Here is a 12,547-nt window from a genome sequence, read left to right as displayed (position 1 = left end):
TATGATAGTTTTTCTCTATTTCTATTCTCAGGTGCATAGGTCTTGTTTATACAAGAAAATTTTGATTTAAAATAATCAAAATTATCCATTTTACACATCAACAATGCTCTCACCTTATAATATGTTTTGAGAACTGATACTACTGAATCTGCTTGTTTATATATTTTTTCTCCTCATTTCTTTGAATTTTGTTTGAATACTTTTTGTTCTTACTTGAACTTTGATATTATTTTTTCTAATTCAGTAAAATAACTTTTCAAATAATTTAATTAGGGTGGCTTTACCTTTGGTGGAAATCCCGACTTTTTTGCTCTACAAAATATAGTATTCTAAGTGGTAAGACCTTTCAGGTTTATCAGTGCAGTATCTGCCATGTCTTATATAATTCTTATTATAATTCTTATATAATTCTTCATATTATTATTGTTGTTTTTTTTTTCCTTGATGTTTCCAATGTTTTCTCATTAACTTGAGAGTTTTGAGATTTGTCTAAGATGTTTCCTGTAAGTTTTCCTTCTTGGAATGTCTTATTGGTAGTGATTGGTGAATTTTTTCTATTTCTGCTTTGCCTTCTTGTTCTAGAACTTCAGGACAGTTTTCCTTGATAACTTTTTTGGAATATTGTTTCAAGATTTTTTTTTAATCTTAATTTTCAGACAGTCCAACTAATATTACTTCTCTGTTCTCTTAGTTGTTTTGAGATGTTTTCCATTCTTTTGATTTTGTTTTATTATTTGTGTCTTAGAACATCATTGACTTCCCTTTGTCCAATTTTAGTTTTCAGGGAATTATTTTCTTAACTTTTTTGGTTCTCTATTTCTAGTTGGTTGACTTTCTTTTCAAAATTTTCTTGCATTGTTCTTTATTTTTTCTGATTTTTCCTCAATATTGCTTGATTTTTAAAGTCCTTTTTAAGTTCTAAGAAATCTTTCTTTTAATTAAACCTTTTTTATTTTCAAAATATATGCATGACTAATTTTTGACATTCACCCATTAAAACCTTGTGCTCCAAATTTTTTCCCTCCCTTCCCCACTCTCTCCAGGATGGTAAGTAATCCAATATATGTTAAATGTGTGTTATTTTTATATGCATATTTCCACAAATATCATGCTGCATAAGAAAGATCAAAAAGGGAAAAAATTAGGGAAAAAAATGCAAGCAAAACAACAAAAAGAGTAAAAATGCTATGTAGTGACCCACACTCAGTTCCCACAGTCCTCTCTCTGGGTGCAGATGGCTTTCTTCATCAGTAGATCATTGGAACTGGCCTAATCTTGCTGTTGCTGTGTACAATGATCTCCTGGTTCTGCTCATTTCATTTAGCATCAGTTCATATGTCTCTCCAGGCCTCTCTGAAATCATCCTGCTGATCATTTCTTTTAGAACAATGTTTTATTACCTTTATATATCATAACTTGTTTAGCCATTCTCCAACTGATGGGCATCTTCTGAGTTTCAAATTTCTTGCCACTGCAAAAAAAGTTGCCAGAAACATTTTTGCACATGTGGGTTCCTTTCCCTTCTTTATGATTTCTTTGGGATATGAGCCCAGTAGAAACACTGCTCGATCAAAGAGTATGCATAATTTGATAGCCCTTTGAGCATAATTCCAAATTGCTCTCTAGAATAGTTGGATTAGTTCACAATTCCACCAAAAATGTATTAGTGTCCCAGTTTTCCTACATCTCCTGCATTCGTCATTTTAGCCAATCTGAGAGGTGTGTAGTGGTACCTCAGAGTTGTCTTAATTTTCATTTCTCTGATCAATAATGATTTAGAGTATTTTTCATATGACTAGAAATAGTTATAATTTCTTCATCTGAAAATTATTCATATCCTTTGACCATTTATCAATTGAAGAATGGCTTGAATTAAGCAATCTTTTTGTACTTGGGACCATTTGATGTTTCTCATTTAAAAGGGAATGCTTTTCTAGTTCCATTATCTTTCTCTGAATGTGAATCCTGGTTTTCCCTGTCTCCATAGTCATTATCCTTCTCCTTTGCTTCCCATTTTTATTTTTGGCAGCTATCAGTGTGATCAAGTTCTAGTCCTCCAGGAATGGGGAATCGTATCCCAAGCCTCTGGTCCTTCTTACGATTTTTTTTTTCCAGAGGTCTGTCCTGCGGCTTAACTTGGACTCTTTATTCCTAAGCCTGGGCTAGAGCTCTTAGTCAATGCTGTTCTGCAGATGATCCTTACCCGCTGTGATCCTTCGGATGTTTGCAGACTGCAGTTCTTTATTCCTGGAATTAAAACCAGATTGCTCACTTGCAAGTGCCCACAATTAGGAGGGTCCCTGCCCCTTACCACTGCTATCTCCAGATGTGTGCTAGTTCTTCTATCTTGCAGTGGTAACCCAGAGACAAGTCTAATTAGCAGAGCTAATTGTCCCTTGACAATCGAAGATACTTAAGTCTTCTACTCAGCATCTGCACACTCTGAGAGAGGAAAGTTTGTAAATCTGAGGCCACCTCTCATCCCCAGCTGCCCACAGAGCCAATTGTGTTTGTTGATTCTGCATAGTTGGCCTAGAGGTGTTTGCACTTAGGCCAAATCACTGTCCCTGGAGGTCAGGTGTTTACTGGTATCTTTTCAGGTTGTCTTTGGAGAACATGTGTTTTACCCCAACTTTTTTTTTTTTTTTTTTTAATTTCTGTTGCTCTTTATGAGGAAATGTTCAGTCTTTCTGTGGAGGAAATTGAGAGAGCCAAAAGTTTTATGACCTACTCTGCCATCTTTCTTAGGATTGAATTTCTCTAATAAGTGATGTTTCATATGATTATAGACAGCTATTTTTCTTCAGAAAATTTTTTTCATATCTTTTGGCCATGTGTAAATTGGGGAAGGGCTCTTTTATTTTTATAAATTTGCCTTAGTTTAAAACTTTTATTAGAAACTTGCTGTAAATTTTACATGTTGCCTTCTAGAAAAATATAGTTTCTTTGATTATCTCTTTTAATTAGAGATCATGATTGCTACCCCTGCTTTTTTTTTCCTCAGGTGAAGTATTAGTAGATTCTACTCCCTTATTTTACTTTTTATTTTAACTTTGTATATGTCTTAATGTTTCAAACATATTTCCTGTAAACAGTACATTGTTGGATTCTGGTTTCTAATTTTTTGTGCTTTCTGCTTTTATTTTATGGTTGAGTTCATCCTATTCACATTCACAATTATAATTACTAATTGTGTTTTTCCCTCGAACCTGTTTTCTTCTGTTTATCCTACTGTCTTTTTTATACAGTTTTCCTCAAAAGTCTGTTTTGGTTTTGATCACTGCCTCCTTTCCTTTATCCTTCCTATTATTGCAGTCTGTTCTTTTCCCCTTATTTATTTCCTTTATATACCATTACCTTCATAAGATAAATAAGATAGATTACTATAAAACTTTTTTCTTGTGCATCTCGTCTATAATTTTCTCCATTCTTTTCTTCCTTTCTCTTCTCCAGTATCTCCTCCTTTTTCATTGCACAGTTTGTTTTTGAGATCATTTCAACATAATCAGTTCACCCTCATTTACCTCTGTCTACATTGACTCCTTCTAATAATTCTAATAATGATAAAGTTTTTAGGAGTTACATATATCATCTTCCCATGTAGGAATGTAAGCAATCTAGCCTTATTGAATTCCTTACTGTTTCTTTTTCACGTTTACCTTTTTATGCTTCTCTTGAGTCTTATGTTTGAATGTGAATTTTTCTATTCAGCTCTGGTCTTGGCATCAGGAATGCTTGAAAGTTCTCCATTTCATTAATTGTCCACTTTTGTTCTTGTATATTGTACTCGGTTTTACTAGATAGAATTTCCTTGATTGTAATCTCACCTCCTTTGCTTTCTTCTGCCCCTTTAATATAAAAGTTGCTAAATCATATATGATCTTGATACTGGCTCCATGATATTTGAATGGTTTCTTTGTGACTGCTTGCAATATTTTCTCTTTAACCTGGGAGTTCTTGAATTTGGCTGTAATATTTCTGGGAGTTCTCATTTTGGGATATTTTAGTGGACACTTTTGATGTCTATTTTACCCTCTGGTTCTAAGATTTAAAATCCAGGGCAGTTTTCCTTGATAATTTCTTGATTTTTCGCTGGTCATGGCTTTTAAGTAGTTCAGTAATTTTTGAATTGTCTCTCCTCAATCTGTTTTCTAGGTCTCATTGTTTTTTCCAGTGAAATATTTAACATTTTCTTCTTCTTTTTCTTCTTTTTTTCTTTTTTTTTTTGACTTGGTTTTTATTGGTTTTTGATATCTTGTGGAGTTATAATCTTCTACTTGCTGAATTCTAATTTTTTTTAAAAAAAGTTTTTTATTTACTATTTTCCCCCAGTTACATTCAAAACAATTCTTTACATTTTTTTTTTAAGATTTTTGAGTTTTAGTTCCTTTCCCTGAAAAGTCAAGTTGTGAAAGAAAACAAATTCCCCCACCCTAATGAACATAAAAACCCTCAAGAAAATTTAAGGTAAAAATAAGGAGAGAACAGAGAATAATAAAAAATGCTTTGATTTATATTCAGACTCGATCATTTCCTTTTCTGGTTATAGATAGGATTTTTATTCATAAGTCCTTCAGAGTAGATGTGGATGGTTGTACTCCTGAGAATAACAAAGTCATTTACAGCTGGTCATCCCAGAATATTGCTATTACTTTGTATACAGTATATTTCATGTTATTCATGGAAGACTTTCCAAGTTGTTTTTCTTTTTCCTGAGAGCATTCTGCTTATCATTTTTGAAAGAACAATAATAATCTATCAGAAAAACTTGCTTTGAATTTTTTTACAATTACTATTGCTATGAATAATAATTTTAAGACATTATTTTCTTCATTGATCATTTATATTATTTTTTGCATTTGATCACTCATGTTTTTTTAAATATGGTTCATTTGCTTCAGTGAATTTTTATGTCTCTTTTACCATTTGATTAATTTTTTTCAATGTTATTTTCTTTTTTGTGCCTCTTTTACCAAGATGTTAATATTAATTTTCTTTTCATAATTTTCTTGCACCACTTTCATTTCTTTGTATCCCCTTTTCCCAATAACTGGGTTTTTAATGTTTAGCTTTTTTTCCCCTGGATATTATATGTTGAATTTTTCCTTAAGTTCTGTTGTTTTTGTCACAAATACCTAAATCCTTTCAGTTCATTAAATATCCATTTTTTTCCTTTCAGGATTATAGTTAAATTTGTTGGGTAAGTTACACTTGGTCATAACTCCAATTCTTTTTGCTTTATGAAAAATAGTGTTCACAGACCTATAGTAACACAGTAGCTATTAGGTTTTGGTTTTCTGTAATCCTCGTAGCTCCATGATATTTAAGATTTTCTTGTTGCTTCCAATATTTTCTCCTTAATCTGGGTGATTTCATATTTGGTTATAATATATATTTTTTCTCTATTTTTTTTCCAATTATATATATATAAAAATAGTTTTCACCAAGACATTTTGGTAAGATTTTGGGTTCCAAATTTTTTCTCCCTTCCTCTTTTACCTCCCCATTACAGCAAGCAATCTGATATAGATTATACATGTATAATACTTTTAAACATAGTTCCATATTAGTCATATTGTCTAAGAAAAATTAGGACAGAAGGGGGAAAAAAAGCATGAGAAAGAAAAAGCAAATAAACAAAAAGATGGAAACACTATGCTTCGATTCACGTTTAATCTCCACAGTTCTCTCTCTGGATGTTGATGGTATTTTCCATCCAAAGTCTATTGGATCACTGCATTGCTAAGAAGAGTTAAAATTGTCACAATTGATCATCACATAATCTTGCTGTTCCCATATATGTACATTGTTTTTTCCTTGGTTCTGCTTGCTTCAGTTAGTATCAGTTCATGCAAGTCTTTTCAGACCTCTCTGAAATCATCTTGGTGATTTTTTTTTTTTTATAGAACAGTAATCTTATCAGTCTGTCTTTGTGTATGGAGATCATATAGCATATTGACCCATGATACCAATGTTTGATAATTATACTTGGGTCTGAAAAGTTTTAAACTAAGTTATTTTTCAATGAAAAAATTGTGTAGTTTACTGCTTTCTTTAATTTGCATATGACCTTTTGCACACACAGTATCTTTTTTTGTTATTTAGACATTAAAACTTACCCAAAATAAACTAATAAAATAATCATGGTTTAATTCAGATAAGTTTATTCGCTTCATTTTATCTGTAAGTCATTGTATTAGATTCAGTATATGGGGGCATACAGAGTTACACAAGCTGTGCCTTCAAAGACATTAAACTGTAAAAGGACAGACAAACATATAACTCATTTAGGGCAGTTTGTGTTAAGTGTTTTTAGAGGGAAATATGAGGAGATAAAGATTTGGGGTGGATCATTAGGAATGAAGCAGAAGACTATATTGGTAAGGAAGATAATAAAGATATATTTAGAGAAAGGATCTTGGTTCAATGAGGTTTTGGACTAAACATAAGGGGATGGCTATTGATTAAAAGCAAAGACATGGGTGAAAGGGTTATATCTGTGAAAAGCAAAAACAAGAAAGATGAACTAAAGATACAGAAAAACTTTGAGAGTTTAAAGGAAGGCCATTCCAAACATTTACTATTCCAAAAGAGAAAAGGGCAAGATAGTATTAAGGACATAAAACTTGAGCATAGAAAACATCTAGAACAGGGGTAATTGCGTCATTGACTCTAGTGAGTAATAATGACTTAGCAGGTACTTTGGCAATAGAATTAACTGTGAATTTCCCAATGTCAATACAGTTAATTTGACTTTATACTTATTTGTATATTGTGACTTGAATAAATATAAAAATTCAGTAAATTTTTGTTAAATATATAGTTATATAGACAAGGAGGCATTGTGAATGTATTTTTATATTTAGCATTTTATTTTTATTCTAGTGATCTATTAAAAGTAAAACTTGATTATGTTAGTTAAATAAAATGAATGTCAGCAGACAGTGTATAATTATATTCAGTAATTATAATTCTAAAATGTGTGATTCAGTTAGAAAAAGAGAGCAAGACAGTTTTCTGGAAGGAAACTGTGGCCTTTTCCTCATAATGTCACTTCAGAATATATTGAATTCATGAGTGCATAATTATACATTCTCTTTTCTTATGGTAACTGGTTTACCATAAAAGCTTCACAGCAAGCTTTATAAAACTGAGGAGAATTTCAATGATATGGAAAAATTGGGAATTTAACCAAAACTTTGAACATGTATTTCAGGTGGAGAATTCCAAAGATAATGAAGAAGATCTCCAAAGAGAAATTGCTGGAAGGCGATCTCGACGAAGGTTTAGGAAAATTAACCATAAAGGAGAACGTCAGGTTATCACTGACAGTGTGGATCCTAACAGCTGTCTTACTGTAAGTACATTTAAAATCATCAATGTATTCTGATTGTAATTTTTGTAAGATATTAGTGTCTTTTGTTAATGATAAGATGACCTGAAGATTGTAGGCATAAATCTTAATGTTGCCCATATCTTCTCTATTCTCGAAAAACCATCCCTTGCTCAAAAAACCATCCCTTGTTTCTTCCATCCCTGTTAACTTTTGTTCTATATTCTGATCTTTGTAGCTAAACTCTTTGAAGTACCATCTATAATCAGTGATTCCACTTTCTCTCCTCTCATTCTTTTCTTAATTACTTACAGTTTAGCTTGCTGATTTATCGATATTAATGACATTTTAATTGCCAGATTCAATGGCCTTTTCTTGGTCTTCATTCTCTCTAGCTTCTCAGTAGCCTTTGACACTGCTTTCTGGTATAGGTACAAAACAGAGATGTATTTTAAGAAGATATATTTTGTTAGGGCATATAATATATTCACCAATTAATAAAGTACAGGATGTATGCACAAATATATCGTGATTTGGGAGATGGAGCATTAAAAAGTGGAGAAGCAAATGAAGGAATTAGGACTTGAATTGATCCTTGAGGAAAGCTTGGAGTTCCAGTGGAAATGAACATAAGAGCAAATATTCTAGACTTGGGGGAATAGGTTGTGCAAAGATAAAAAGGTGGAAGTCACTGACTCTGAGGAAGAGGGAACTGCTTTTTAGTCTCAATATTATTTTCTAATAGAGCACTTGATATCCATTATCATTTAATATTGACATGGCAGTTTGTGAAATATCATCATTTTATTTATTTATAGTATGTTCAAAATATCAAAATTAAATTCCTGAAGGATTGTCAGCATCTTTCCTAGACTATAATTATCTTTCAAATGAATGGATAGTATAATTTAGGTATATATCCATATTTTACAGGGAATATTTTTATTCAACAAGCATTTATATTATTTAACAAATTGTTTTATTCTTTTCGTATTTTAGTATCTTGGGGTTGATTGACAAGATCGAATATGCCTAATTTTTAACAAACTTATCAAAAATAAATTGATTACATATCTTGAAATTTTTATTAACGTTATATCATTATATACATCGAAAATGATAATGATCTGGGCTCAAAATTGAGGAGGAACTGAATGAACTATATTGCATTTGGGAAATTATATATTACTTTCATTGACTGGTACAAAAAATCTGTCTCAACCAGTATTTTTCTAGTTATAAATGGTAGCTCAGAGCACTACTAGGGACCAGGTCCTCCTCTAACTTATATTTTGTGTGACCTTGGGTAAGTCACTGTTTAACTTCTTATTGCTTGAGACTTTCTCTAGGATAACAAGATCAATGGCTGAACTTCATTTATTGAAGTTTTATCATCTGGGTCTTCCTATAGTGGTGAAAGCTCACTTTTATTCAGATTCTGGAGGGAAAATGGGTATCTTCCTTGGTTCCTTTTGTTTGTCCCAGACTCTTCCCTTTTTACTTCTGTCGTTTGGTAATCTCCTGCCCCTATGTCCTTTCCCTCCCTTGGATTGAAGAGGATGGAACATAAACACTAGTAGACTTTACTGAGAACATCTTTAAGGATGGAATCCAGGGAGTTATCCCCATCATTTACCACATGAGTACTTTCCTGGACTTCATCATCTTTAGAATCTTACTATTTTGCAAAATGAAATCAACTGAAAAATTCACATATTTTCAGGACCATATACCTCTGATTGGAGGGGGAGAGGGGGAAATGGACATCTGGGAGCCCTTCCCTGATCTCCCACCTTTTCAGTAGGATGCTCAGGATATTCTTATCATTGCCTACTCAACTATAGAAACTCATCATTTTGCAAGATGAAATAGAATCAGAAAACCATACCTCATTTATTTCCCACCCTGGCTACATGACTATAGCCTTTTCTCCGTTCCTTTCTGCAATATATCTGAGAAGAGGTCATCCAGTCTCTATTTGAAATCTTTAGTGCCAGACTTTAACTTTGCAATATTTACTCATTGCTATGATTCTATCATTTAGGGATAAGTAGGCATTCTTAAGTTGTAGCCTGTATAATTAGAATAGAATCATCGATGAGATCATAGATTGAAATTATCTTCTTGAAATAGGTATTTTACATTGTTTTCTGAATTTCTCTGATAGACTATAGTACATTTCGCTATATAATAAAAAAAATAAAGACAAAAAGTAAAACCATTTTCTTCAAGGGGATATGTTTTAGATGTAGCATGTTTACATAAGCAAATACAAATTATATTTAAAGTAAAATAGAAGGTAATGGAGGAGGGAGTGAAACATTAATGGTTGAAGAGAGAACCATGTAAGAGATTATTTGAGCATTTAAAGGAAACTGGAGATTCTAAAAAAAAAGATAAAAGCAAAGACATTATTTGCATGAAGGCACTACCATTTCAAAGGCACAGAGATGGAAGGATATATAGGAGGAATAGCAACACCATTTTGGCTGGATTGTAACAAAGCTGGAAAGCTATATTGGGTCAGATTATAAAAAGCATTAAATGCTAGGGAAGTTTGTATTTGATTCTTGAGGTAAGAGGGAGTCACTGGAATTAGTCGGAGTGACATGGTCGAACTTGCACATTAAGCAAAATATTTTGGCACTATGTGGAGGTTGGATTGAAGAGGAGAGACTTGAGGCAGGGGTATCCAATTTGAGATCTGTTGTAGTAGTTCAGGTGCACATTTTGACTAGGGTCATGACTCTGAATTATGGGCTACAAATTCTGCAACAAAAGACACCTGAGAGAGCTCTGAACATGATCAGTTTATTAAGGAAGCTTGTGGTCCCTAAGCAATTGGATCCAAGACCACCTTATTGATCAAGGACTCTTCAGATCATGGGTCATTGCTTTTTATAGCTTTTATAGGAGGTCATTAAAAAGAGAATGAGGAAATACACTTACATGATTGGTAGTTTTCAAAAGTGAGGAGATTGGCTAAGGGACATATCCCTCAACAACTAGTACTTTGTCAGCAGTATTCTGGGACTTTACACAAAGCATAAGATTTTGTCATCAGTATCTTAGGGCATTCTGAAGGCTGTAAGAACATCATGATAAAGGAACAAGGAATCTCATCTGTGGTTTTTCAAACAAGGGCCTCCCATAGGACTGATAGAATTTGGAAGGGAGAGGTAGTGCTAATATAGCAAATTCCTAGTACAAGTTAATATGAATCCTTATTATAAGTCTAATACCATATAATTCTATCCTGTAAATCAATCATTAATTAAGGTGTTGGATTAACTCTTATAATGTATAACATTAGCTAAATCTAACTTGAATATTTAATTAATTCAGTGATACAATCACTGAATGTGTAAATACTGACTAAATTGAGTAGGGGTATCAAACTTATTTTCACGGGGAGGAGGAAATAAGGAAAAGGAGGTAATAGTTGTAGAAATGGGAGTTACAAGACTTGGAGCTAGATATTTGAAATGAAAATTGAGGAATTAAATTTGATACCAAGGTTGTGAATAGAAGAATGGTATTTCTTTTGACAGAAATACAGAACTTGGAAAGAGGCATAGGTTTTAGAGGAAAAATGTATGAATTTGGTTGTGGACATGTTGAATTTGATATGCTTATGAGATATAAATTGGAAGTATTTCATAGACAGTTGTTGATGCATAACTGGAATTCAAGAGAAAGAGGTATAAATCTGGATATGTAGATTTGGGAGTCATTAATATAGAGGAAATTATTGAGCCTATAGGAGTTGTTGAAGTCATTTCAAGAGAAAGTGAGCTCTAAGATAGAGCCTTGTCTTGTACCAATAGTTAATGGGGATTATGGGGACAGATTCAGCAAAGGAGAACCAAGGTGTCATGACAACCCAAGGAATAGGGGTTGTTCAGATTGCCAGGGATTCACTGGATTTTAGTTGGAATTAGGGGAATGTTGGAAAACCATGTTTCTATGAATGCCTCAACATAGAAGGAACATGAAAAGAAGAAATCTTAAAGGGAAATTTGTTAATCAGTAGAATGGGTATTCCATATGGTACCATGGTATGGATGATGATGAGAGAAGAGCATATAGTATCAAGGATAGGGAATTGGGGAATGGATTTCCTTAAAAAATCTGGTTATTTGCTATCTCCGGGTTAAAAAAAGTATGAAGTGAACATTTCCTAACCATAGCAGATAGCTTTTTATTGGGTTTCTTACCCTTAAGAATTCTCAGTGCTAGTGTACACCAGATTATCTTCCAAGTAATAGAAGATTCTGCTTATTAGTAGCTTTTTCTGTAGGTAAGGCTTTGGTATCAAAAGGTCTAGTATTTGGATTTTTAATCTTAGGGTTGGGTTTATGAATAAGAGGTTCTGGCCCTAGAAATGAGAGGTCTGGTATCTTGAGTTCCGTGGTATGGTATTAACATTGCCTATTTTATTTGGTCTTGGTTTTTTTTTTGCCTTTTAAGATTTTTCTTATTTACATTATTTAATCTAGTACATTCTTTTAAATCTCGTTTTTATTCAGCTTCATCAAATGCATTTTCTCATATTGCTCTGAAGTCTTCATATTCATTATTCCAGGGTTAATTGGCTCACCAAGGGTCAGTTAGGTAATAAGTGTCTGAGGTCTGATTTGAACTTAGGAAGAAGAATTTTTCTGACTTCAGGCCTGATATTCTATCCACTATGCCACCTAGCTGTCCTTCTACATCAGTAGTAGCATTATTTATGGTAAGAAAAAGCTGGAAAAATGTTTCCCATCATTAGACACATATTTTCCCCACTTTTTCTTATCACAGATAATGCTATATTCAGGAAGACTTAATAAACACTTAATAAGGACTCCCTATGTGCAAGCATTGTCTTAAGTATTGGTAATACAAAAACAAAAAAAACCAGATACTGCTATATAGGAGTTTTCATTCCACAAAGAGATTATAAATAAATTCATATAAGAGACTTTTAGAAAAGAGAAAATCCTGAAAACTGAAGGGAATCAAGGAAGATTTTACTTAGGAAATATTACAAAAAAGAATGTTTTATGTATGCACATAAACTGTTTTAGAAATACACAGTGCTTCAGCAGGGATACAAGTATGGAGAGGAGATAGAGAGGGTAGGGTAGGTAAGAGGGAGGAATGATTATCAAAGAGGAAATGATCACAAGTTAAATGAACTTCCTGATTTTAAAGAGAGATTTTTAGAAATGG

The 12,547-nt window shown here is 32.8% G+C and overlaps 1 protein-coding gene across 19 annotated transcripts in view; it reads left to right on the top strand.

The window, feature by feature from the left end:
- Window positions 1–12,547, top strand: part of RAPGEF6 (Rap guanine nucleotide exchange factor 6) — a 242,046-nt gene that overhangs the window by 74,133 nt on the left and 155,366 nt on the right. For all 19 annotated transcript variants that reach the window (XM_031953075.1, XM_031953069.1, XM_031953077.1 and 16 more), the window contains one exon: window positions 7,217–7,357. In XM_031953075.1, coding sequence (XP_031808935.1) covers window positions 7,217–7,357 — 141 coding nt within the window. The remainder of the gene's footprint in view (window positions 1–7,216; window positions 7,358–12,547) is intronic.

The sequence above is a fragment of the Sarcophilus harrisii genome, chromosome 2 (genome assembly GCF_902635505.1).
Source record: "Sarcophilus harrisii chromosome 2, mSarHar1.11, whole genome shotgun sequence".
Taxonomy (NCBI): domain Eukaryota; kingdom Metazoa; phylum Chordata; class Mammalia; order Dasyuromorphia; family Dasyuridae; genus Sarcophilus; species Sarcophilus harrisii.
This window is presented reverse-complemented; position numbering and strand designations above follow the sequence as displayed.